At 49.5% G+C, this 27,968-nt stretch overlaps 1 protein-coding gene and 1 non-coding gene across 2 annotated transcripts in view; both read left to right on the forward strand.

Moving 5' to 3' along the window:
- Positions 1–26,239, forward strand: part of LOC119441397 (cytochrome P450 3A24-like) — a 113,047-nt gene extending 86,808 nt beyond the window's left edge. The window contains exon 14 of the mRNA XM_037706020.2: positions 25,036–26,239. Coding sequence (XP_037561948.1) covers positions 25,036–25,116 — 81 coding nt within the window. The 3' untranslated portion in view covers positions 25,117–26,239. The remainder of the gene's footprint in view (positions 1–25,035) is intronic.
- LOC119443287 (U2 spliceosomal RNA) lies at positions 21,811–21,992 on the forward strand. The gene has a single exon (XR_005190234.1). It is a non-coding gene; the product is annotated as a U2 spliceosomal RNA (small nuclear RNA).
- Positions 26,240–27,968: the final 1,729 nt, after the last annotated feature.

Genomic DNA, 27,968 nt, shown 5'->3' on the forward strand with positions numbered 1-27,968 from the left:
GTTTCTCAGTGGCCGTACGATGCGTGTGAGAGTGGGGGGAGTGCTCAGCCAGCCACGCGCCGTCACAACTGGTGTGCCTCAGGGCAGTGTGCTGAGCCCCTTCCTGTTTAACCTCGCGCTCGCGCGCATTGGCGACTACATCCCCCAGCTGCCGGCGTACGAGGTCCGCTTCGCGGTGTACGCGGACGACATCGCACTGTTCGCTTCGGGCCCCACGGGGAGGGGCTATGTGGTGCGCGAGTGTGTGCAGTCCGCGCTCGACGCGGTCGACGCGTACATCAGCGGCATCGGCCTCACCTTGTCGGCAGCAAAGACTGAGGCACTCCTGGTGCACCCTCGCTACGGTGGCCGCCTTGAGATCCCGTGCCTCTCCCTCCGTGGTGCGGCTCTCCCGTGGCGAAGGCGAGTGCGCTACCTTGGCCTCCTGATCGACCACCGACTCAACTGGCAGCCTGCGGTTGCTGCTCTTCGCAAGGGGTCCAGGCGAGTGGCGGACGCGGCGCGCTCTCTCATGGCCCGCGGCCAGGGCTGCTCGCCGTCCCTCGCACTGCGGATGTACAACGCGGTGGCCTCGGCGAGAATCCTGTACGGCCTGCCACTTGCTGAGCTTCACCCATCGAAGTGGAGGGCACTGGACGCGGATCATCGAGCCGTCGTGCGACAGCTCCTGTGCCTTCCATCTTCGTCGCAAGATGGCGCCACTCTTGCCGAGGCGGGCGAGACCCCCATCTCTCTGCGTGCGGAGGGGCGGGCGCTCAACCACGTCGAGCGCATGCACCGATCGCTGCATGGGCGGCAGCTGGTGCACCGGCTTCACTCCCTGCCCAACTCCTGCATGGGGCGACGCGTCGCCGAATTCACCACCCTGGTCGGCCCTGGCCCATCGTGTGCATGGCACCCGCCCCCTCCGCATCGCCGTCGCCGCCTCGACATCCGCACCACCGTGCCCGGCGTGCGAGGGAAGCGGAACACCGCCGCCTGTGCCCTGCGACAGGAGACGGCTGCCGTCATCGATGAGCATCTCGCCGGCCGTGTCCTTGTTTACACGGACGGCTCGGTGCTACGGGACGGCGCGGCCTCGGCTGCCTGTGTCGCCCCTGAGCTCTCGGCTCAAATGCAGTGCCGTGTGTTGTCCGCCGTCTCGTCTACGCATGCCGAGCTTGCAGCCATCGACCTGGCGGCCGAGCTGCTGTATCGGAAGCGGGTCACACGAGCGGCCATCCTCACCGACTCAAGGGCGGCCCTCTCCATGCTGGCCAGAGATGACCACGGCTCCCCCATGATCCAGCAGCTCCATCGTAAGCTGGACGGCGTATGCGAGCTGGGATGCGACCTCGTCTTCCAGTGGGTACCTTCCCACGTTGGCCTACACGGAAACGAGGAAGCAGACCGGCTCGCAAAGGAGGCCCATACCACGGCGATGCCCAGGACGCTCGCGGTGACGGCCTTCGACGTTGCCCGCCGCTCCGTGGCCGGCTACCTGCGGACACGCCACCCGGATCCTCGCATCGCCGGCGGCAGTCCCCCTAACCTGCTGCCACGCAGGGGCTTGGGCCGACATGATCGTGCCCTGCTCCTGCGTCTCCGCATCGGCTGCTATCGTACCGCGGACAGGATGAACCGGTTGACGGGTGGCGGCTCGCGGTTCTGCGGTGCGTGCGCCGACGTGGAGACACTTGACCATGTGCTTTTGCGTTGCCCCGCGCAAGCGATCGAGCGTGCCGAGCTCGTCGCTGCCTACCGTCGCCTGGGGCTGCCGTGCGACACCACGCAGGGGCTCTTGTTTCCGGCGGCACCTTCCTCCATCGCCGGGCGCGCCTTCTCGGCGCTGCTGGGCTTCTTGGAGGACACCAACCTGTGCTCGCGACTGTGAGTCGTGCCACCTTCGTTTTCACGACTTACCGCTCGGCTGCTTTTTTTTTTTTTGTTTCCTCTCCTTCTATGCTGCACCCACTCTCTACTATCTCCCCTCACCCCCTACCCGTACAGCGCTGTTGAGGTGCCCTCCCGCGAGAGGCAGTTACGGCGCTGTACTTTTCTCTTCTCTTCCTTTTTAAGAACCACTACTAGGAAAGACGAGCGTTGGACTTGGGGTCTAGAGCAGGAGGCGGCACTGCGCGGCCTCACAAAGGTGCTCGCTGACACGGCAGAGTTGCAGCTGCCCGACTTGAACAGGGAGTTTGTGATTCAAACAGACGCAAGCGACCTGGGTCTAGGTGCAATTTTGCTTCAGGAGCACGGCGGCATTCTCCGACCGGTTGCGTTCGCGAGCCGTTCGTTGACGCCGGCGGAAAGGAACTACTCGGTGACAGAGAAGGAGTGTCTCGCGATAGTTTTTGCTCTGCGAAAGTTTGAATATTATGTCGACGGAGTGGCATTCACGATTGAGACTGACCACATGGCTCTCACTTGGTTGAGGCGCTTGAGTGAGCCGAGTGGTCGCCTGGCGCGTTGGGCACTGCTGCTGCAGCGTTACGACTTCACCGTGCGCTACCGCAAAGGAAAAAGCAATGCCGCAGCGGACGCACTTTCGCGAGCGCCAGTCCGAGGCGAGGGAGAAACCCTGGCCGTAGCCCGAGTAAGGGACGCGAAACAACCGTCGATCCTGGGCGAGAGCGTGAACCACGTAGATGTTGTCGGTTCCGCAGGGGTTGTCTTCAGCAGAAAGGAGCTGTTCGAGGCTCAGCAGAAGGATCCGTTTTGTCGAAAAGTGCTCGACGGGCTCCGAGAGCCGGGCGGCGCGGCCGCCGCGCACGTGGAGGCAGCTGGTATTGCTGTCGGTGCAGAGCGCTCAGGAACAGCTGGTAATGCTGTGAGCGCACTGGATTCCTATCTGCTGAATTCCGACGGCGTCCTGCTGAGGTATATTCCCACCGAGAACGACACAAGTGAGGCGTTTAAGGTGGTGATACCGCGCGCGTTGAGAGGAGCACTGCTACGCTACTTTCATGACTCGTGCATTGCTGGGCACGCGAGCGGCCCCAAGACTTACGTTAAGTTGTGTCGCTTCGCTACCTGGCCAGACATGAAACGGGACGTGATTCGCTACGCCCGATCGTGTCATGTGTGCCAAAGCGTGAAGCCCCGAGGCGGACGACCGCCCGGCTTCATGCAGCCTATCGACAGCCAGACTCCCTGGCAAATCGCGGCATGTGACATCATGGGACCGTATCCCACAACACCGAGCAGGAACAAATTCTTGCTGGTGGTCACGGATCACTTCAGTAAATGGGTAGAACTTTTCCCCCTACGAAAACTGACGGCACTGGTGATCATGGATAAGTTGATGGAGGTTTTTACCAGGTTTGGTTTTCCGGAACAGTTGATAACGGACAATGCGTCCTACTTCACTGCAAAGGTGTTCGTTGACTCATGCGCCGCACTTGGCATTAAGCATAAGAAAACGACAACCTACCATGCTCAGTCGAACCCCACTGAACGAGTCAATCGCAACATCAAGCACATGCTTGTCGCGTTCTCTGAAAGGCATAAGGACTGGGACACCTACCTTCCAGAGATCGGGTTTGCATTGCGATCGACAGTGAACCGCTCGACTGGGTATGCGCCTTCTTCTCTTAACCTGGGGAGAGAGCTGCCGAATCCGATGGATAGGGTTCTCGCGGATCGCAGCGGAATGCCAGTCGCGCCGTCAGCACGAGCTGAATACGCGACGCATCTACGTGCCAAGATGACGGAAGCTTTACATAATGCACGCTGTAATCTTCGCACTGCAAGGGCACAGCAGAAGGCGCAGTACGACCGCTCGCATCGGAACGTCCACTACGAAGTGGGCGATCTGGTGCTTCGACGCCAGCACGTTCTCAGCGATGCTACCAAACAGTTCGCTGCCTCGCTGGCGCCGAAGTGGACCGGGCCGTATCAAGTGAGAGAGAAGGTTTCCTCGCTTGTTTACCGGCTCGAGAACAAGAAAGGAAAGCCGATCGGCGGACCGGTACACGTATGCGACCTGAAACGCTACGTGCCGCGTGATGAGCAGTGGGATGACGATGAGGCCCTCCCTCAACCGCGATCGGTGAGAGAAAGCAGTCAGAACCGAACGGCGAGCCCGCAGCCGCGCTACAATTTGCGTAGCAGGCGAAAGTAATCTGACTGCTAGTTGCGTAACTCGACGACTGCGAGGAACATTCGCAAGTCCGGGTGGCGTTGCGTACCGCGTGAGCATACAGCCGCGCCGGGCTGGCACCTTGGTAGTTCCTGCCGGGGAAGCGAACGTCTAGTGACCACGGAGCGCCGAGTATGGACGACGAGTCGTCGAGGCCACGACGGGAATGTGGCGTGAACGTTCGACGCGTGGGTGTGCGGGGTGCGGTTTCACCAAAGACAGCTGTGAGGGACAGTGCGGTGATTATCTTGTGCTGCGACTCGAATTGGCAATGGTTCTTGCGAACATTCCCTTCGTAACAGACGTCGACGGGGTTCCCGGATACGGCCAACTTTGCTGCTGATCACAGTGCCGCTTCGTGCAGTTTGCTAATAATTTCCAGGAGCCGAGCAAGACGAGATACGGCCGTGCGAATTGCCTGCAGTACGCGCTGGAACAACTGACGCCCTTGCAGTACTGACGGCGCTACGCCGGCCTTGGAGCCGCACGAACCGCAAGCCGGCGGCCGGCAGACGACCACCCCTCCAGCGCAGCACTGAGAGCAACCTTCGAGCCCCGACAACGATCCTGCCTCGCAAGCCCGCCTCGCAAGCCCGAGCAGTGCAGCTGACCAGCCGCCTCCGAGTCGGCATCAAGTGTCCGCCAGCTGAGGGCCACATCACTACAACGCTTCCTCGGTCGCCAACCTCGGCGGGTACTCAGGCAAACGGACGTCCCTAGGTGCCAGCCTCAACGTACGGGGGCCTTCTTAAGGGGGGGGAGGATGTGGGGAGCACACGCTACCACCTTCTCCCGCGGGCGCTCCCGTCGCTTGCGCACGCGGCGGTAGCCGGGCGGACATCTCGTGCGCGCACAACGCGCGCCGCGGGAGCCGGGCGGACACGGGAGAAATGCACTTTGCCCTCTCCCGGTGCTCGCGCGCCCGCGCGGGAAGACGGAAAGTATCCGGCGGGCGAGGAGGACACTCCCCTCGCGGAAAGGTAAAAAGATATTGACCCTTTTCGCGGCGATCCCGTGGGCGCTGCCATGTTTGATCACGTGGTGACGCGTCCATTGCTTGCCTCAACTGCCTCCGTTGCCTCCTTGTTTACAATGGAAGTGTATGACGCCGGCGCAGCTTAGAAAACCTCTGTTTTCGGAGATATCGTAGACGGTGACTAGGTGGACGACACGAAGCTTTGATCACAGCTGCAGACAACACGCAAAAGCGCTTTCGGAGCTGATTAAGCTATGTCCAAACGGTGCAAGCAGCGTATATGGTGCTTGTTCTAAAAGCGGGGCTAAATATGTATTCCAAGCTGTCAGAATATGAATTCAGTCAGGATTAGTGTGTTTTGCTCTTTGTTCTTTATTCGGCTAATATTTTGAAGCAGTGGCTTGTCAGTTTCTGACTCAGTGAAGTTCCTCAGTGCGGCCACTTTCTGATTATTTTCTGCCTAATCACTCGCGGGTGTGCTCAGTTCCGAATCCGATAGATTTGCTCTTGCAGCGCACAAGGCTTGAAACGTAGCTGTTTTGTACATTGTAATACCTTGTAGCAAATATACATATATTACAGCTAGTAACTTGCTTACTCTTGTGGACCATCACGAAACATTCAGCTTCGACCATTGGTGCGCCATAGGTGTATTCCGTCCTTTATTGTGTGTATACAGTGCGCATATATTCAAGTGTGAGTCCATTCACTTATTCTTGATACGTCGGCGATAGAGTGGGCGTAAGTTTTCCTGCCATTTGGACAGATGTGTATAGATAACGTGCGCGAAACTTACTATGACAAGAAGCGGCGCTACGCCCTTTGTCATTGTTTAACGAGTGGTACTCACTCTTTCCGACGTTCTGGGGATGAAGCCCTTTCTTTGAAGGTTAGCGATACAAGGCTGGCGGATGAGAAAATTTCTGTATCATCGAGGAAAGCCGTACATCACGAAGTGCCGGTAACACGTTCGGACAGTTTCAGCAGCGGTCCGCGAACTTCGCCACACAGATTCATTCTATTCCTTAACATGGCAGTCACTATTTTTGCTGCCAACTATTGCACACGTCTTCAATCCACATGATTCAATCTAGCATGATTGGAGCACAGTGTTTTAGCGAAAACTCAGTTGCATTTCGGACAGCTGATCGCACAGAAGCAAGGTAGAAGCGGTAATGGTTTCGTATTCGTGCGCGGTCACTGAGGAGAGGTATGGCGCGCCGCCGTGAGCGCCATCTCGTTTCTCTAAAACAACCTGCTCCGCGAAAAGGGTCAATAAAAGAGCGCGACCGAGAGACCCCCGGGTCTCTCTGACCTCGCTTGACCTTCTGCCTGGACGGATTTTTACCTGCTGAAAGCCGTGAGTGACCTCGTTCGCGTGACTACCACCCGCGACGAGGCAAGCCTATTTTATTAGTTGTTATACAGAGCGGACTTCCCTCTACAAGTGTGTTTTATTGCTGACAGCAATAAACGTTGTTGAGTTGACTCGCTGGTTGCCTTATTCGCCCGAACCCTACGTAGCTGCGATTACACGCGCTACGGGTTGGGGAAGACCCCCACAATGTGTATTGTACTCTGTATGAGAGGAAATCCTTAATCCATCCAATAACGGTTGGGTGTATGTTAAGGTTCATTAGCTTCAGTACTAGTCTATGGTGAGGAACGCGATCGAAAGCTTTTGAGAAATCCAGGAAGATAGCATCAACTTGAAACCCGAGGTCTAGGTATGAATGTAAGTCATGTAAAAAGCCGGCTAACTGTGTGTCGCATGAATAACCCCGACGAAAGCCATGTTGGTAATCAACGATAATTTTGTGGTCTTCTAAGTAGTTAATAATTTCAGTATACAAGATGTGTTCAAGTAATTTGCAAATAGTACTAGTTAAGAAGATGGGGCGGTAATTCAATGGATGAGTTCGGTCTCCAGTCTTAAAAATGGGTATGACTTTTGCCACCTTCCAGTCGTACGGAATAGTGTTGGTTGATAAAGGCTGCGAGAAGAGTGCACACAATACAGGTGATAAACTAGGTGACAAATGTTTTAACACTTTATTATTAATGCCAGTGTGATCGGATGCCGAAGAAACTTTAAGTTTATTTAGTAAAGAAGAAATACCTGCTTCGCTATCAATTATTTCTGGCATTGATATGTTAGTGAGATTGTCAAGGGATGGTGATAATGTGGTGTCTTCCTGTGTGAATACAGATGAAAATGCGCTATTCAATAAATCGGCACACTCCGAGTGGTGGACCATATCACCGTGCTCATTAACGAGTGTTATTTCGGGATAGCTCTTCGGGTTTATTACGCGCCAAAAACGTTGAGGATTGTTAGTGAGCATAGAATATAGGTCATGGGTAAAGAAATGTCGTTTAGATGATTTTAGCAGTGACTGATATTGCTTATCGCAGGTCTTATAACGATGCCAGGAATCTGAGACGCTGTCTTTATTGGTTTTACGATATAAACGTTTTTTCTTATTATTAAGGCGTCGAAGCTTTGCAGTAAACCACGGGGCTGTCGGAGTGCAGGCTATTTTTTTAGAGGGACGAATTGATTAATTAGTTCAGTAAGAGTGGTTTGAAGTTCAGCCCAGTTACGTTCAATGGTTTGAAATTGGCATCTATTGAGGAAATGTAACGAAAAGTCAGATAGTGCGGAGTTTATGCTGTCAAAATCCGCTCTATTGTAACATTGGATGTATTTATCAGAGCTCGGACGTCTTGGAAGGGAAACTGCAAGACTACCTGTTATGATATCATGATCAGATAGCCCATCTTGATGAGTTAAGTCGAAGCACACGTCAGGATCACTGGTTAATACTAGATCTAAAATATTAGTGGATGTAGCCGAAGATCGCGTGGGACGGGTGATAAGCTGTGTTAAAGAAAAGTCGAGACATGACTGCAGGAAACTGTGTGCCTCAGATAGGTAGGTTGCTGTTGAAAGGTTAGCCCAATCAATACCGGGGAAGTTAAGATCACCGAAGATTAGTACTACAGATTTAGGAAAACGAAGAGTAATGATTTCAAGAAGCCGTTGGAATTCACGAGAAAACGTATTGTCCATGTCAGGAGGTCGATAAAAAAAGTTGTCGCAGTTTCACCTGAAAGGTGAAGCATAAATTGCGATAGCAAATTTGTAGAGAGCTATACGGAGTAGTGATATTAGCTTTATCAGCTGTATAAACTTGGACATGCAGCAGCACCGGCAACGCGCAGAACTGTTGTCGACGCCATCGGCGTTTTGCCCGCGTTCGCTCAAAATGCGTGCGGCGTTGGTGACTGTTGCCGGAGCCTCTGATATAAATAGGCACTTGGTGCCGCAGCTAAACGTCGCCTCCCTTCCCTCCCCCTTCCCCCCCTCCCCCACGGCCTCTCGCGCATTTGCAAGAAGGCGCGTTTGCTCTACATATATGGTGATTGTAAAGGAGGAAAGAGACGCCTACTTCTGCAGCCCTTAAGGAAGCACGGCGCAGAACGCGCGTTTGTTCTCCGCCGTGCGTTCACTCCCCGAGAAAGAGCGCGTCCCTCGCGCCCTTTCACTCGCACATACAGCGTTCGGCGGCGCGCGGCCACGATTTCATCTCCATTGACGTCATACGGAACCTCACGGCGACGGCGACGCCGACGGCAGAAATCTGCTTTTGAGTGTCCATATAATTGCTATCGCAATAAAAGCACCAATGATTATAAGGCCTGCTTTATGTTTTATTGAAACCCACACACACTCTAAAGAGGTGTCAGGTGAATATGTGCGGCAAAAATATTTTTTTGCACTGCTACCAAACGCCACCACCTATTCGATTTTTCCTGTCACATCGAAAGTAGTTAAATGAAGTCCAGCTTTCCAGAATGGAGGTATCGGGGACGGTATTGGTAAGCCATGTTTCAGTTAGTATCACTATCGATGCTGAACATGAGTCAATGATGGATGATAGCGGTACTGTTTTAGAAAGGACACTTATTATGTTCGTGTAAAGAAACGGAATGTGGCCTGGGGCGTCATTTTTCCTCGGTATTGGTCCAGTGGATTGATGGTTAGTGTGATTACATGGCACTCGTCATTTTGTAACTTGTTTAGACACTCGCGTCGCACGTTTCTGATCGCTATCCCACATATAAACGTCATTATTGATAAACAACTTGTTGAACACGAGTCGCACACGATCACCATGCTTTCGTATTGTTTTGGAAAATAGGAGAAGGTTGCGGCGTTTATTTCGCACAGTTTCAGAGTAGTCACGTGAAATGCTAAATGGTTTATCTTTTAGTTTGTAACCATAGCTAAGTAGTGCATCAATTTCTTTGTCATTAGAAAACTTTGCAATATGCGGGGGTTTCCCCGGTTTGGGGATACGCACCACCTTGGCTGTGCGCCATTCCAGCGGGACCTACCCCGAACTCCATACTTCGTTTATCTCTGCCGTTATGATTTCTATAGCCTTGTCGTGCAGGTTTCGGAGGAGTTTGTTGGTAACTCCGTCTGGTCCAGGGGCGGACCTTCCGTTTAGGTTGAAGAGAACGTGTCTAATTTCTGATACAGTGAACGGTTCGTCTAGCTCTGGCCGGTCTAGCCCCCGTGTATCCTGCTTCCACCTTTCCGCCTTGCGAATCTCCTTCCTTAATGGGGAGGTAGGTGCGAGCCAGTATGTTGATAGTTTCTGTTTCCGTGAGGCCCGTGGCGATCTGCTTATGAATTAGTCTATCGACAGCAAGATTGAGAGTGCTCTTGGATTGTTTATCGTTGAGGAGGATTTTAAGCAAGTTCCACTTACTGCCCCTTCTCATGCGACCGTCCATTTCATTGCACGTCTCGTCCCACTGCTGTAGGGCCAGCTGCCTGGAATACGACTCTATTTCCTTGTTGACTGACGTCAGCTTGGCTCGAAGTCGGCGATTTAGCTTCTGCGTTTTCCACCTCTCCGCGAGGGCGTGTTTAGCCTCCAGGAGGTGCTCTAACCGCGAGTCCATTTTGGGGACTTCGAGCTGCGTTGTGATTTCCTTGGTCGCGCTCTTGACAGCCTGTTTAAAGTTTGCGATTAGTTCTTTTAAAGATTCACTTGAAGGGGCCGTTTCGCCTCGAATTTTTCTGAAAAGATCCCAGTCAACATATTCGTATCTGACTGGTCGTTTGGATTTGACCTGCACCGCGATTTTGAGAATGTAGTGGTCGCTACCCAAGTCTTCCTGGAGATTATCCCACGTACCCTCGATACCGCGGAGGAACGCGAGGTCGGGTGTGGTGTCGCGACTGACCGAGTTACCCCTTCTGGTGGGAAACCCAGGATCCGTGATGAGTGTGAGGCTAGAATCGGCTGCACAACCGGCTAAGTTTGTGCCTTTCTTACTGTTAAAGCCGTATCCCCACTCTGTGTTTGGGGCATTGAAGTCACCCTCAATCAGAAGGGGCGCGTTTCTGGCTATCCTGATTGCGGTGCTGAATAAGGTGTTAAAATCTCTTTTCCTGTCCGGCGGAGAACTGTAGACGTTAAGAATGAAGGCATTTGCGTTGCTCGTTTTACTGGGCACGATCTCGACCAGCTGGGCTTCGAGTCCGACCTTATATTTCGGGACGTCATGCTCCACGAAGGAGACGCTCTTCTTAATTAGCATGGCTATACCTCTTCCCTTTTCCCCTCTGTAGGCGACAGTGCGGTATCCCGACATAGAGATATCTTTCTCTCCGAGTGTTTCTTGTAATAAAATGACTTGTGGCTTATCCGCCACCGATCTGACGAGTTGACCTGATGGAGCCTTGCGCCTCTGAAAACTGGCGCAGTTCCACTGCCAAATTTTGACGTTGCTGCTAATTGTATTCGCCATCTTGCTTAGTGTAGATTTTTTAGAATCCTTTAGCGCCTCCGTCGAGGTTCGGAGTAGCTAAGGACGCTTCTGTTTGCACTACTTGTCTACATTTAGGCTGAGCCCTAGGTCTTTCTAGTAACGTTACCCTCGACTCTATGGCGGAAAGCATTTCCATCATATTATTCAGGGTCTTTTCCCATTTACCCTCATTTTTGGCGGGGGGAGCCAAGGCGGTGGATGGGGTCTCACAATCCTCCGTCATCTCGTCCTCCTCCTCTGTGTCGCTTAACGGATCTGGGTTGGGTGCCTTACGTTTTGGCTGCCCGGCTAACGGCCCAGGGTTGTTGGTGTTAGCCTCGTCACGGTTTGTGACTTGTCCTCTAATGCTATTTAAAGCTTCTTCAAGTTCTGCGAGCTTGCGTCTAAGCTGCCTGTTTTCTGCCTCGAGCGATTGGATACGGGGATCGACCCTATGTTCTGGCTGTGCCTCACCTTTTGTTCCTTTGTTTTATGTGTTTTTCTGTCCTTTCTGAGGCGGCTGCGTCAAGCCCTTGACCTTGTCGGCCCACATGGTCTGCTTGGCGGACTGGGAGCCGGACCGCGATCTCGATCTGGAGGCGTCGGGGCTCTCGCCTTTTCTTGGATTGGATCTTCTTCTCGAACGAGAACGGCCTCGGGATTCAGAGCGGATTCTGAGAATGGAGCCGCTTCGTGCAGCTGGTGCGGCCGTCGAGCTGTCGCTTGTGTCGGTGACTTCGGTGACGTCCAGCTGCGCTTTCCGGCGCATTCGTCGTCGTCGTACGATGTACGGGATCTGGTAGCGCTTCTTGCACGCTCGATCCCCTGTGACATGGGATCCTCCGCACGCCTCGCAATGGGGGGGGGGGGGGGGGGGGGTGCAATGGTGCTCTTCTTCATTTTCGGGTTTAATCTTTCCGCAACCGCGACATTTGTAGAGATGGGATTTCGTTTCTTGATCGGTCGTCTGGGAGCGCTGAAATAGGGCGCTATCACGCACTTGTTCTTGAATTTCGCGGGCTTTCTTTAAAGGCAATTACAAGAAGCTCTGTCAATGGTACTTAGTTGCAAACACTTCAGTCGGCCATTTTTAAATGTGATCTACAACTTTCGTATTGGCACTTTCTTAGTGAAGGCAATATTTAAAAAGTTCGGCAATTAGTTTATACTAATTAATTGAGTTTTCAAAACGAAAAAAATACCACAGACTAGGACACGCAAACCTCAACACCACTGAGTTGGTTTGAGCTTCCTAGCACACTCCGTCGTTTTTAAAACATTGGCTACATTTAGCTGGGACACCCTGTATATACAGGGTGTCCCAGCTATCATGCAGCACGATTAAAAAAAAGAGGAATGGCGTTACGCGAAGCAAACCTAGTGCGTATTGTTTCCAGTTCAGTGGAGTAGCCGCCAGTAATTTTTTCGTTACTGAAATTTAATTAGGTAATTGTAATTAATTATCTAACTCGAGAAGTACTGTCCTAATTATGAAAGTGTTTATAAGAAAGTTGTAGAGCAACATGAAAAACTCCCGATACAGCTCTCTGTTGCTCAATACGTGCTACATAAATGCGTTTTTCCGAGTGTGAAAGAAGCCCGCGAATGCACGCAGAATTGCCGCGCGACTGGTGCTGCGTGATAGCTGGGACACCCTGTATATGTATGTACCTTACGGGAACCGAACATTTACGTACGTTTCCTATCTGCTTCCACCGTGAATCTCCATGAAACAATATCATGTGGTAGGGAAGCACAACTGAACATTGCAAATCAGGTTTTAAGTCAGGTATAAGTAAATGTGTGGATTTCAAGCTTTGACTTGGCACAATTCATGCACCCCTTTCGAGCTAAGCTTTTGTAATTCGGTGTGCGGGAGCTTCCTGCCTTGCGCAGGTGCTTTTACGCCTGCATATCTGCTCAAGATTTGCGCTCCGCTGTCGGCTCGATAATTTTTGAGCTCATGCTCTTTCTTGGCAGAAATGCAGCGACGTCAAAGCGGGAATAGTGGGCTCGGCAGCTCGCAGTTTGGCGTACATAATGAACTGAATGAATTCAAAGAACGCTTGAAGGTAGTACTTTTTTTTTCACCTTCGGTCCACTACCGATTGTTTTCTATGTAGATTGTAGATTGTTTTCTATGTGTTGGCAGGACGTAACAGCTCATCACGAGGTCGACACCAGAAAAAGCCGTCATTTCTACTGCCGACGTTATGAATAAGTTCCCGTTTTGCTCAGCATACCAAGGGCTTTCCTTTACAAAGCTGTCCGACTTCATAACAAGAGAAAATATTTCCAGTGGGATAAGATCCGCTGGTCTGCACTTTAAAAACTGCGGAATGCACTTTATTTGTCCGTGTTGGGCACCGGAATCAGCTGTTAATCGCTCAGTGTTGTGCGTCTCCTTCCATCCTATGACCCTTTGACTGCACAGACAGTTTTTGGGAGCAATCATTGCAAGATTTTTGGCTGTACAGCGTCCCTCTTTCGTATTTTTTTCGGGAGTTTTGAATGTTCTAGCTTCTGTGGGTGTTCTATGTGGATTCCTGCACCAACGTTGTCAATACCGTCACCTGCATTATGGACACAGTGCAAGAAAAGAGGCGGCAAGGATAAGAAGAAGTTCGCGTGCTAACAGTCCCGCATGATAGCTAGGTCTCATCGCCGTTTTCTCCAGGAGCCAGCTGCTCATAAACGTTGTCAGCCCGCTTTTAAGGCGCGTGGCAATATCTTCTTATAAGAATTGCAAATCTTCTTTGTCAAGGTACCAAGCAGATTCATCGTCGCAGTCATCAAATAAAATATTCTCCCGATACGACAAATTTGAGTTGTCTTCCTGCCATAATTTTGAAAAATAAAAGATTTCGTCTAAAGTAAAACCGGCCACTTATAAAAGCACAAAATATACTAATGTAATAATTTGAAGCGGCTATTAGAACATTAAAGTGACACACTCAAGCGAGCGCCGCCAAATGACAGCCAGCATTCCGTCATGGTAGGCTGGGACACATATGTCCCAATGCCTGTCTCGATCAAAAAGTACTCGTTTAAATTAAAGAATCTTGGTTTGTTAAAGTCCTTTGATCATTGCACTTTATATTTCAGGCACTATCTTTCTTGTTTGATTAGAAAAAATGTCACAGTTTCGCCCTAAGGGCGAAGCAATGAATGCGATAGCAACACAGCAATGTCATACGATGTAAGGTGAGCGGCTTTGGTAGCAATATGAATTGTAGTAAACATGAGCTGATTAAGTAAGCAGGTGTGCTGCGGTGTAAGTAGACCGACATGAAAAGAGACTCGATGACCACGAGAAGGCGCGTGCGAAACGGTGGTGTTGATGAGAAGCGCTTCCCGTGGGCAGCGCGCGTGCGAAGGGACACACCTGTAGCGCTGCACTGCCGATCCGGGCAGCATTACATGTGTAGCGTGCGTTGGAAAATGTGGCCCGACTACTACTAACTGAATGAACAAGCGTGGTGTGAGCGCGCACAAACAAACATGAATAGATCACACTGAATGACTGCAGACAACGACTGCCAAAACGCTGGCAGCAAGCAGCGGGCGAAGGTAGTACGTGCGGTCTATCCCTACAACGGAAACTGAGCGTGCATAAAGGTCAGAGCCGTGTGGAGATAAGAGACGGTGCGGCGAGCGACGAGCGCGGTTGCTGGCAGAGGAAAAGTGCGCCCCCCCCCCGCTCCCTCCGGCGCTGGCTGCCCGCTTCCTTGCTTGCGCGTGGGAGAGATAAGAGACCGTGCGGTCGAGCGACGAGCGCGGTTGTTGGCACAGTAGAAGTGCCCCCCCCCCCCCCCCCCCCCGCTCCCTCCGGCGCTCGCTTCCCGCTTTGTTGCTTGCGCGTGGGAGATTGAGTGCGTTCGCTCTCCGTGATAGCGCGCGTCCCCGCACGCTTCCGCTCGGGCATACGGCGCGCGGTGAAGATTTTATCTATACGGAACCTCACGGCGACGACGACGGCGACGGCGACGCCGACGGCAGAAATCCGGTTGAAGTGTCCATATAATTGCTATCGCAATAAAATGTGCAAAACAAGTACTTCATTCACCGCCGGTGAAGAGCCCCTTTATGGCGCGCGACCCAACCAACGTTTCGTCACCGTTTTAACGGGAATAGCGTTAAGGGCCTCCGGCGTCGGCATCGGCGCCATAGCCGGCGTTGGCAGGCTAGTGAGCGAAAACTCTATACCACACTAAAGTTCTTTTAGGGGCGAAGCTCCTTAGGGTGTGGGTCTGTCCCTCCTCTGCAGTATGTAGTAGTAGTAGTAGTAGTAGTAGTAGTCGTCGTCGTAGTAGTAGGTAGCCACGTCTACTTTTATGAAAAAAAAATTCTGAAAGCTGTGTTCGTAGCGCGGAATTGAACCAGGGACCCGTCGCGTCCGAACGCGCGGCGCTAACCACTACGCCACGAAGCTTTTTTTTTTTTCTTTATTGCCGGAACTTTCACTTTGTGGACACCAATTTCAACAGTTCTTGCCAAAAAACAAAATACATAATGATACATATACACATACTTTCACAGTTGCATGCATCCATGTTGTGCGGTCAGCCACATTTTGGCTGCCATGTCATGTCAGGTTTAAAATTCTTTTAAAGTTGCGAGGGGCTCAATCCTCGTCAGCCAATCCGGGGGGCATTCCTGATCTTTAATTACATCGATGAACTTGGAAACACCCTCCCGGAAAAGTTGTCGCGCAGGCCTTCGGTCAGGCTCACAATAAAAACCTGCCATTCGAGCCCGCCATAAACAGTGGAGGCCCATTAGCATAATGAGGTCCAAAGGCAGTCCGTCCTCATTTTCTACAGTTAAAAATCTAATCCCTAATGAATTTAAGGGCAATTCTTTCTGTAGTGTTCTTTGAAGAACGTCCCAAAAATAAACCCCTTCCCAACAATGCAAAAATACGTGATCGATTGTTTCCAGTTGTTTACATATAAGGCAGTTTGCTCCCCAAGGTAAATAAAAACCCTTTTCTTGTAAAAAGGCCCGTACTGGCAAAGTCCCGGTATGTAATTTAAAGAAAAAGGATTTTGTACCTGGCTGCACCTGCATTTTTTTAACACGCTTTAAAACGTCATGTCCCTGTCCTCCACTGTTTATGGCTCTATACATGGGAACCGGTATGATCGTGTCAAGTGTATTCCTGTATAATTTCATCCGGGACACCGAAAAAAGGTGATCATTAGAAAAACGTACGGATAGAAAACGGACATTGTCAACTACTTCCCTTAGGTACCCTCGAAGAGAACCAGGCATACTTAAGTTGCTTACCACATAAGCCGGCAGATGCTTGCTCAGTCGCAACTGACACATGGTGCGCAGAAAGGGGTCGCGCACGTCTCGAAAGAATGTAAACCTGTTCACTAGCTGTTTAACGAAAAGATGTCACAGGCCTAGGCCCCCGTCTTTGACTCGCTTAAACAAGTTCATTCGGCTACATCTCTCCCATTCTGATTCCCAAATGAACACAGCAAAAACTCTGTGGATTTTTTGCACATTTCTACGAGAACAGTATAAAACTTGCATGACGTACCATATCTTGCTTATTAAAAACAAGTTGCATACAGTGGCTTTCGCAAACATTAACAGATGAGTGCCTTTCCAATTAGTTGTTTTTTCCTTGATTCGCTTAGCTTCTTCAAGCCAGTAGTCCTCATTACGACGGTAATGTTCGAGTGGTACGCCCAAGTATTTATCTGGCGATTTAATCCATCTAATGTTGGCGAACGTTTCCGGTGTTGACTGCCATTCACCATGCCAAAAACCCAGACACTTACTCCAATTTGCTGTGCTCCCTGTTATGTTTCCAAAATGTTTAACAATGGTGGTTACTTCTGTAATGCTTTCTTTCGATGTACAGCACACTGCTACATCATCTGCATATGCTAAGAGTTTCACTTCAGCTTCCATAAGTTTGAAGCCCCTTATGCTACTGTTCTGAATGATTGCCAAACAAAAGCTTTCTAGATAAATGGCAAACAAAAGCGGGCTCAGTGGACATCCCTGGCGAACGGAACGCTCTATTTTAATGGGGGCCCCCAATGTCTTATTAATAATCAGCCGTGTTGAGCAGTTCCGGTACGCCAGAGCTACCCCATCAGTGATGATTGATCCTACATTCACATGTTCAAGAACTAACAACAAAATATCATGCGGGACAAAATCAAAAGCCTTTTCTAAATCTATCTGCATAATGGCAACAACATACTGATAATCGTCACAACATTCCAAAATGCTTCTCATCGTGTGTATATTTGTGGCGATAGTGCGTCCCTTTATACCACAAGTCTGGTGTGGTCCAACAAGATCCTTAATGACCGACTGTAGTCGACCTGCAAGAACTTTCATTAAAACTTTGTAATCCGTGTTGGTTAACGAAATGGGCCTGTATGATGTGACCAGTCTCAGCATTGCTTTTTGGTCTGTCTTAGGAATAAGGACGGTGTGTGCTTCCGAGAATGATGGTGGTAATGCGTTGTTCGCAAATGCCACGTCAAACACCGCTTTCAACAAAGGCACCAACTCGTTCTTGAACATTTTATAAAAAGCTGCACTAAGGCCATCCGGACCTGGCGACTTATTAGGACTCAGGTTATCTATAGCGTTTTCAATTTCCGCAAGGGTAATGGGTGCTTCTAGAAGCGACTTCGTTTCAGCTGATAGTTGAGGCATACGTGACAGATAGTTTTCCTTGTACCCTTTGATATCCACCGGCTTGTAGGCAAAGAGCCGCTGGTAATATCGGTTAAAAGCACATGTGATGATCTCTCGGTCACTCAGTTCTTGGTCATTCTCTTCAATAACGTCTATTTCGTTGCGGCGTGCATGCGTCTTCTCGATACGTACCTAGCGCGCGTTTCGTGGGCGTTTCAACCACGGCCCTTGCTTCTGCTCTGGCTTGAACGAGCGCGCCGCGATAGCGGTGCTCCTCGAATTGCTCTAGCTGTTGTTTTATCTTGATTAGGTCATCTTTAAACAGACCAGGCTGTTTGTTTTCCAGCGCAATTATTTTCTGCAATGTTGCTTTCAATGCACTCTCTCTCATCTTTTCGCGGTAATTTAACACGCTGCTTCTTTCAATTGCTTTTATTTTAAATCCTTGTTTTAGTAATTCCCAGTCTACACCTATGTTATTGTTACCATCCAGTTTAACATCGCGTATTGCTTCCGACACAAAATTTATAAAAGACTCGTCCCGTAAGAGCATTGCGTTAAGTTTCCATAGGTCCCAGTTAAAACTATTACTTCTTTTTTTTAAAGCCCACATCACACTTGACTAAGCAATGGTCCGAGAAAGAAACAGGTAATACATTGTAAATGTTACATGTAGGTATAATTTGAAGGGACACGTAAATCCTGTCTAGGCGAGCATGACTAGAGCCCTGAAAATGTGTGTACTGCACCTGGCGTTCCCCTTCGAGACATTCGGCAACGTCGACAATTTCATGCTCCTGTATCAGTTCCTTCAAAAATTCGGCGCTCTTATCGTTCGATCCAATTTTTGTCGTTCTGTCCCTCCCACTCAGTACACAATTGAAATCCCCTAGCAAAACCAGTTGTTTCGTAACGTTTAAATGTTTCTTAATTTCTGAAAAGAAACTGACGCGGTCGTTAACCGCGTTTGGCGCATACACACAAATGTCCCGCCAGTCACGCTCGCCCAGCGAAAAATCGCATGACACGACCCTACCCGACACACAGGAAAAATAATTTTGTATCACAAGGCCCTGTAACTTTTTAACAACAATAATGCAGCCAGCAGATGTTCCAACGGCATGACTAACCATAACAAAATACTTAGACGTGAAGCGAAGCACCATGCCTCCAGTTTCCTCCTCCCCTGCCACTTTAGTTTCTTGTACTGCCAACACGTCTAGATCCTGGTCTACTAAGAGTCGATAGACCTGACTCTGCTTTTTCTTGGCGGCCAGTCCTCGCACATTAAGTGTGGCGAACCTCAGAGGCTGGTTGGAAGCCATCGTTCACTAACAGTGTTAGAGGTGAACCCGAGGCATGGTGCTTACCTTTAACGTCTAGCACATAGCTAGACGTCACCGTGCTTGCCCGGTTGCCCGGTGTCGTTTTGTTGCGACGCCGGTTTGTCCCCGATCTGCCTCTCTGTCGCGACGTTGGACATTGGCTTGTAGCGAGAACGTCTACCCAGGGGTGCCTTTGCGGGCGGTCCGTCCGTCTTGCTTGCCTCGGTGGTACCATTGAGGTCTTCTTCCTTTTCCAGCGGTCGCTTGACGGCCGCACCAGCAACCGGCGTTTGGGTGGCCCCGAACGCTGTGTGGTCTTGGCAGGCGGTCGAAAGGCCGACCACAGCAACTTGAGGAAGATAGTCCTCTTTCGCGACGTCTTTTTCTTCCGTTGCCGGTGTCGTTGATTTAGTCGCGGGTTTAGGCGTCACATGTTCTTCCTCCGCGTCAAGTGTCACTGTGGGGGTCACCTCTTGTAGGTTCGCCGCGTCTCCTGTGCCCCTGGCCGCGTCTTCGGCCTCAACCACGTCCATGGTCTGCTCTGCTGCCTTATCACTCTCAGCCTGGCCAACTGCTGCGGCGTAAGACCGCTCACACTTGGCGTCAGTATGCTCGAAACGCTTGCAGAGTGAGCATCGGGGCACTTTGCAGTCGCGACGTACGTGGCCGTTTCCTTTGCAGCGCAAGCACTGCAATGGCCGTCCAGGGGCAACTACAAGAGCCAGCTCACCGGCGACCCGGATCTGATGAGGCAGGTCATCCACGGTGACACCGCTCTTGAAGTTCAACAACACAGACCTCGTCGTGGATCCTTTGTCACTGACGCCTTCGACGCGCCAGCGCTCCCGGCTCACCTCCAGCACCTTGCCAAAGGCCGCGAACGCTGTCTTCACATCCTCGTCCTCGACGCCATGAAGTAGCCAGTGGAGCCGCAGCTTCACCGTCCGGTCCTGGGGATCGATGATGAGGCAGCGACGCCCCTTCACCTGAAGCTCCTTGATCGCCTGTAGCCTCATTGTTGCATCAGCACCGCACATAGTGACCGCCCAGACATGATTTATCTGGTACGCTCCCAGTGCGACGACTTCAGGCAGCAGTCCGGTAGGGCGCAGCGCATCACGAAAATCCTCCACCTTATAGGGCCTTGCTCGCATGTCGCCGTGTAAAAACACGGTGTTTAAAGCGACACGACCCGTAGGCAACTGCGGCAAAACAACCTGATAATCGCTATCGTCGTTCTCGTTGAGCCTGTTTCCGCGGGTAACACCCGCCAAAGCCGCTCCGAGGGAGCACATGATTCTAGCGTCCGACGCACACGAGAGCCGACGAAAGAATGCACTACGCCACGAAGCGCACATGAAAACACGCACCACGATGACAATAAATACCCAACATTAACGAAAGACTGCGCGTTTCTAACGCGTTTGTGCTAGCGCGTTACGGCCCGTGTAAGAAGCTGGTGTAAGACGCTTTGGCCTCTCCGCCTTACCCCCGTATTCATAAACGCTCCTCGACTTGAACTTGACTTGCCACCGCCTTGGGCAGCGCGTTCGAAACGCGTTGAAGGCGGTGGCAAGTCAAGCTCAAGTCGAGGGGCGTTTATGAATACGGGGGTTATACTCTCTCAGCAGTCATGTGATGGCGTCGGCCAACGCGGTGCACGTTCCGGCATGTGTAAACGGCTGCGTAAGACGCTGTGGCCTCTCCCCCTTACTAGAGAGTACTGCACGTTTCTAACGCGTTTGTGCTAGCGTCCCCTTAAGCGGGAGATGGTGCAATTATAATGAAGGGCGCTGTTATAAAATAGGAATGGCGTCACATATGGCGCGTGTCATTGGTGGAAGTCAATCGTTCGATTTAGTGCGGCGAGACTGGGCGAATTACACGGAAGATTCACGGTTTACCGATGATTCCCTCCGGAGCTTCGCCCACTCATCATCATTCACCCCGTGGATATGCGGTGTTTTTTTCTATGACAAAAATTGTTCATATGCGTTGGCTTATATTCTTTACAAAGTTATTCCACGGAATTTTGAGAATGACAGTCCACAAACAAATGCCATGAAACAAAACATTGACAGCGCATGCCTTTTATGTTAAATCTTCTTAGACTGAAATATCTAAAGTGCGAAACAACAACAGAATATTACCCCATGGCCGTGTTTCTACCGGAAAGCTCGCCTTCGTGCATAGCGTTCGCCGCCAGCGTTTCCCGGTTAACATTACGGTTACATAAGCTGCAGTTGCCGGGAAGCGTGAGAAGCAGTCACGGATATTTGAATGCTATCGCGTTCTCCACTCTTAAAGGCGAAGCTTAAGCGTTCTCCAAATTTGTTTGTCATAGCGCTGCCAAGCGAAATAAAATACTTCGATAACGAAAGCTCCCTAGTTCTGTAAATTGCCGCCAGGAGGTTTCAAGTTACCAAACGTATCTATCGAGACTGGTATCCAACTCAAGGACACATATGTCCCATGTACGTTACGGGGTTAAATCCTGAACGCACATGGCCGGGGTCCTATTTTAACATTCTGACGTTCAACTTGATGTTCTATTTTATCGAGAAAAAAAGCAACGTTAGGGTTTTGCGGCCCATAAACGACGCTACATGATTACGCCAAAACTGTACAATCTAAGTAAGAGGGCTTCTATATCTGGGGAACTGCAATTCAGTGATATAAATGTCGCTGTTTCGCCGGAAAGGTGAAGCATCATTTGCGATAGGAAATCATTAGACAGCTATACCAAGTAAGGATAGTACTTTTATTGGCCCTGTAAACTTGTAAGCATTCGCTTACAAGTTTACAAGAAACAGAAGACACTCAGATTGGTAGGCACTAGTCTGAATACGCGGGACTGCGTACACGTGTATGGGGCGAACGTAGACATGGCCGACGCGGGTCAAAGTGTAGTATCTGTTCTTATGAGCTTAATATGAGATACGGGTTGTGTTCGGGCCCAATATATGTTAAACTTATTTTTGTAAGTTGGCGGAGTGCTTGAAGCCTGCTTCACATCCGCCGCCGGTCGGCCCGGTATTGCACCATCATCGGGAACGGTCTACGTTTGTGGTCTACGGGCATCGATCCGCTAAAAAGTAGCCATACACAGCTTCGCTTTAAAATATTATTTCTGTTGTGAAAAGCAGTCTCCATTTCGGCAATGTAATGATGGAGGACAAAACAATTAAAGGAATGTACATCTTGCGTATTCTTTTGTTTTAGTAGCAATCCTAGGTAAAGTTTCGAGCAGAATGGTCATCGTTCACAAGGTCACAGAGAAAATGAGTCGTCATCGTCCTTTACAGTGCAGCTAGATTGGCATATTTTTGACATTATAGACCAGATAGCTGAGTCCTGGGTAATTATCTCCGACACACGAGCGGAACTGCAGTACCTGAAGTCGCCACGCACACAGGAACAACTTGTCGTGGACATCAGGCGCCTGTGTATCAAGTGCATCACAACATTGTGCTGCAGCAATTAGCCACCCGCTGCTGTATACAAGGCAACGTCCATGCAGGCTGACTGTGCTGCCAGAGCTGCGCACGACGTTTCCACAGAATTGATCCAGATACCGCTCTCGAGAAAGGACGCTGCAACTCTGGTATTCGTATTCGCTTGGAACGTTTGTAGTGATCTCCCTGGTGTGACACTTATCATCAGTATGGACTCCTGTATAAAAATGATTCGTCTTGTTATTTTGTTATGCCGTGAGAACTCAAAAAGTAAGACCAAGCGGGCCTTCACTGCATTAGACTTAACTCGGTCCAAACGATCTAGTTTAAGTGTCAAATTCAGCGAATAGACTCGCCAGTGTGCTCTGTGTGAAACGCCTCTGTGACCTTGCAACATGTTGTGTGTGACTGCTGCCGCTACTTGTGAGAGAGGCAGTCATCGAAAGCGGCAGTACACTTGCAGCGCTATTCGAGCAGCGGCGCATTCTTGGACCATGGCTAAGCACCCCCTGCGCGTTGCACGCCACGAAAGCGCTGCTGGTGTTCTGAGTTCCACAGGCCTTCACAAAATTATTGGAATATTTTTATTATGTACGTGTCTGTCTGTGACCGTGTGTGCCGATTATGTGGTTTCTACTGTGTATACCATAAATAACATCCAGCACCAGGAGCAGCATGGCAGCTGATCAGCCGGACTATCATCTGCATTCTGCAACATATAATTAAAGTTTGTATCTCTCTGTCGTCCTCCAACTGGGACGCACTTGATCGCCATGAAGAGTGTAAAAAATATCATCATCATCATCATCATCCTATATTTATGTCCACTGCAGGACGAAGGTCTCTCCCTGCGATCTCCAATTACTCCGGTCCTGCGCTAGCTGATTCCAACTTGTGACTGCAAATTTCCTAACTTCTTCACCCCACCTAGTTTTCTACCGTCCTCGACTGCGCTTCCCTTTTCTTGGTATACATTCTGTAACTCTAATGGTCCACCCGTTATCCAACCTACGCATTACGTGGCCGGCCCAGCTCCATTTTTTCTATTAATGTCAATTGGAATATCGACTATCCCCGTTTGCTCTCTGATCCACACCGCTCTCTTCCTGTCTGCTAACATTAGGCCTAACATTTTTCGTTCCATCGCTCTTTGTGCAGTCCTTAACTTGTTCTCGAGCTTCTTTGGTAACGTGGAAGTTTCTGCTCCATATGTCAGCACCGGTAGAATGCAATGATTGTACACTTTCATTTTCAACGACAGTGGTAAGCTGCCAGTCAGGAATTGTTGCTCTCCAACCCATTTTATTCTTCTGGCAACTTATTTCTCACGATCAGGGTCCCTGTGAGTAATTGACCTAGATAAACGTACTCATTTACAGACTCTAGAAGCTGACTGGCAATCCTGAATTCTTGTTCCCTTGCCAGACTATTGAACATTATCTTTGTCTTTTGCATATTCATCTTCAACCCCACTCTTACACTTTCTTGGTTAAGGTCCTCAATAATTTGTTGTAATTCGTCCCCATTGTTGCTGAATAGGACTATGTCATCTGCAAACCGAAGGTTGTTGAGATATTGGCCGTTGATCCTCATTCCTAAGCCTTCCCAGTTTAAGAGCTTCAATACTTCTTCTAAGCACGCAGTGAATAGCATTGGAAAGATTGTGTCTCCTTGCCTAACGCCTTCCTTGATAGGTAACTTTCTACTTGTGGAGAACCAAGGTAGCTGTCTAATCTTTGTACATATTTGCCAAGATATTTACGTATGCCTCCTGTACTCCTTGATTAAGCAATGCCTCTATGACTGCTGGTATCTCTACTGAATCAAACGCTATCTATCAAAGCCATATAGAGAGGTTGATTGTACTGCGCAGATTTCGCGATTACCTGATTGATGACATGGATATGATCCATTGTAGAATATCCCTTCCTGAAGCCAGCCTGTTCTCTCGGTTGACTCAAGTCAAGTGCTGCCCTGATTCTATTGGAAATTATCTTGGTGAATATTTTATACACTACTGAAAGCAAGATAATGTCTACAATTCTTCTATTCCTTAACGTCTCCCTTCTTATGGATTAGTATAATGTTGGCGTTCTTCCAGCTTTCAGGTACACTTGAAATCGTGAGGCATTGCGTATAAAGGGCCGCAAGCTTTTGAAGCATGATATCTCCTCCATCTTTGATAAAATAGACTGTTATTCCATCTTCTCCAGCAGCTTTTCCCCTAGTCATGTCTTGCAAGGCCCTTCCAACTTCATCGCTAGTTATAGAAGGAGCCTCTGTAGGCTGTTCATCACTACTTCTAATGAAAGTAGCTTGGCTGCTCTGTGCACTGTACAGGTCAGTATAGAATTCTTCCGCTGCTTTTACTATGTTATCGAAATTGTTGATGATATTACCCTGGTTATCTTTCAGTTCATACATCTTGCCTTTGTCCTATGCCATGTTTGTTCTCACTGATTTCATGCTGCGTCCATATTTTATGGCTTCCTCAATCTTTTCCACGTTATAATTTCGAATATCCGTTGCCTTCTTCTTCTTGATCAGTTTTGACGTTATCGTTACTTTGACGTGTTGATCAATTTTGATCAGTTAAGAATATAGCACGTACCAAGTGCCGTCACTGCTAATAATACTGCTACGTTGACTGCGCAGGATCCTGTCGAGTACAAGACTGGCTTCGGCATTCTGCAGCCCAAGGACCTCATCGTGGGCGTCAGAAAGAGGAGCAGCTAGTCACGCTCTTGCTTGGTGGCTCAGAAAGTTGACACGCCTTGGGCTAAATTTACAGAAATGTTTCAATGTTCTTTTTAAAATGTAACATCTAATTAACTAAACGTGGACAGGCGAGGTTTGTCTATTGCTATACACAAATACCGAACTAAGCTATCATTTTGGCGATTGTATTTCTTCTATTTTTTTACTTTGCTGTATAAAAACATATAATATTCAGTTCAGTGTGGCGTCCACAGTTCTCTTCTTCTTCAGAAAAAGTAGCTACCGATTTATTATTGCTAGTTCTATTTGCTCATGGTGTTTTCTTAGCAGTTGATGAGGGAGCAGTTTTCCACTGCTTTCTTCCTCGCTGTGTCTAGTCGCTAAAGCAACGCCTGCGAGTATCTGAACACCAGCAGCTCGACCAATGTTACAGTCACAATAAACAATTTAGTGTATGCGCCTGTTCCTTAGGGTCTGTCCAATAGGGGTGGTCCTGCCTGTAGGTGTATTACTGTTGGCGCAGCACCTAGGGGCGGCACGCAAGCCCTTCCATCGCATCAAGGCAGGAATATGGCCAGATATAGTTGAAGACAAGAGAAAATGGAGCCGCCAGTGTTCGAGATGGTTAGATGGGATTCTTCAGGCCACTGGGAAATGTCTCAGTGAGCTTAAAGATCCTGTCTTAAGCAGATGGCACTAGCTGTTATAAATTCATGGTATAATCAGGAATCGACGATTCGGCGGTACACAACAACAATAGTTCTATTGAATAAGAGTCGTTATTACTGGTAACTGCACGCTGCGCTCACGCTTTCATTTCATACGAAGGCAGTGTGCTGTGGACTGTCACATACACTTTGTTCGTGCTTAAATAGAAGCGCTTGAGCGTAATGCAGTTTTAACAGCGGAGCTGTTTAAGGTCGACGTTGATCCCTACGGAACGATGGTGTTCGCAGTTTCGAGCGAAGGAGAGCGACAGAAATAAATAAATAAATAAAACAAGATAAGCTTTCTTGGCGAGGCGGGATTCGAGCCTGGATACCCAGGGTCCGAAGGCGAGCGTCATAACCACTAGGTTATACACCCACGCTTGCAGAACATACACGTATGGGAACCATACGATTGCGTTGTACCGACTATTGCAACACAACTTGCTATGGGCGAGAGATAGAGAAAATGAGATCGAGAGAGAGAGAGAAAGAAAGAGAGAGAGAGGTGGGATTTGAACCCAGTTAATCACGGTCCGAAGGTGAGCGTCATACCCACTACGCTATACACCCACGCTTGCAGAGCTCCGCTGTTTCATCAGGTTTCACCAGCGTGTAACTGGCTTGCATTTTTTAATATATTTCACGGTTAGTAGTCTCATAGATATAATAAGCCCGCACATATCAAACAGATCAAACAAGCTTCATGTCGCCATTTCTAACTTCTTTATTCTCTTCTTCCATCCCCCCGCTCCCTCCGATGTTCTCAGACTTCTTCTCATTCGGTACGCTTCACTCCCCCCACCTTTTTATTCATCCCTCCTGGGATGGTATTTAAACACATTTGCTATGGAAGCCGATTCTTCATTTTCGTTCGCGCCGATATACCAGACAGTTTTTAAGTTGCCCTGCTGACTTGCAGTTTCCACGACACGATACGGTCCTTTATAGACAGATCCAGTATTTGATAGCCCCTTTCTCACGAGAACCAAGTCTCCTACCTCCAGCGCTGGTAACGTTGTGTTTTGCTTCTTGTCGAAGTTTCTTTTCATTCTTTCACGGTATTTCGCTTGACGGTCTTCTGTCCTTCTTCTTTCTGTAAGCTGTACCATCTTGTCGACTCCCAAGGATACATCAGCGGGAAGATAAGTTGGTTTTCCAGTAGCAACAAAGAGTGGTGTACATCCTAGACCAGTTGTGTGCGATCGGTTATGATGAGATACTGCTGCTTCAAGGCAGCACTTCCATCCTCCCGGGAAACTTGGGTACATGCTGATGTATTGCTTCAGGTCCCGAATAGTTCGTTCCGCCAATCCATTAGCTGCTGGATGGTACGGGGCAGTGATGATGATGATGATGATATTTGGTGTTTTGTGGCGCAAGGGCCAAATGTGGCCAAAGAGCGCCAATCTCAGTGTTACTCCTCGTGGTTCTGCCCATTCCTGCAGTTTATGGCTTCGGAAGGCTGGACCATTATCCGATACCAAAACTTTGACGTTGTCAAACATTTTGTGGTTGAGCAATGAGATCACGCTGCTGGCGTCCTCTCTTCCTGGCTTCGCTGCTACCATCCTTGTGCACTCATCCACGCACACAAGGAACGCTTGCGTTTTCTTCACACCTTCCGATTTCTTACGGAGTTCGGCGAAGTCTAGGTGGACAACTTCAAATGGTGTCCCTGAATGTTTCGGCAATGCCATTTGTTGAGTTGGTTGTTTGTATTTCACCTTATTCAGTTGACATTCGTGACACGATTGCACATACATCTTCGCGTCTCGTTTCGTGTGGGGCCATGTAAATCTCTTTGCGAGCTTCATGTAGGTTCGCCAAAATCCACCGTGTCCACCTGAATGAGGGCTATTATGGTAGAGATCCAAGATCTTTGGCACAAGTGTGGGAGGCACTGTAGTTTTTCCCGTCACTGTAGGTTGTAGTGCTTCAGTTCCTTCCCAAAGTTTAACGGCGTTTATTGCTTCTTGGTGAAATGAAACAGGCTTGACCGCCAACCTCGACATAGCATCAGCGTCTTTCATGGAAGCTCCCGGGCGATGACTGACGTCAAAGTCAAACTGCTGAAGCTCGTTCACCCAGCGTGCGATTTTTCCTTTAAGTTCCGCCAACTTCAAAAGGTGTGTCAGTGCTTCGTGATCAGTATAAAGCTTG

This window comes from Dermacentor silvarum, chromosome 2 (genome assembly GCF_013339745.2).
Source record: "Dermacentor silvarum isolate Dsil-2018 chromosome 2, BIME_Dsil_1.4, whole genome shotgun sequence".
Classification (NCBI taxonomy): Eukaryota; Metazoa; Arthropoda; class Arachnida; order Ixodida; family Ixodidae; genus Dermacentor; species Dermacentor silvarum.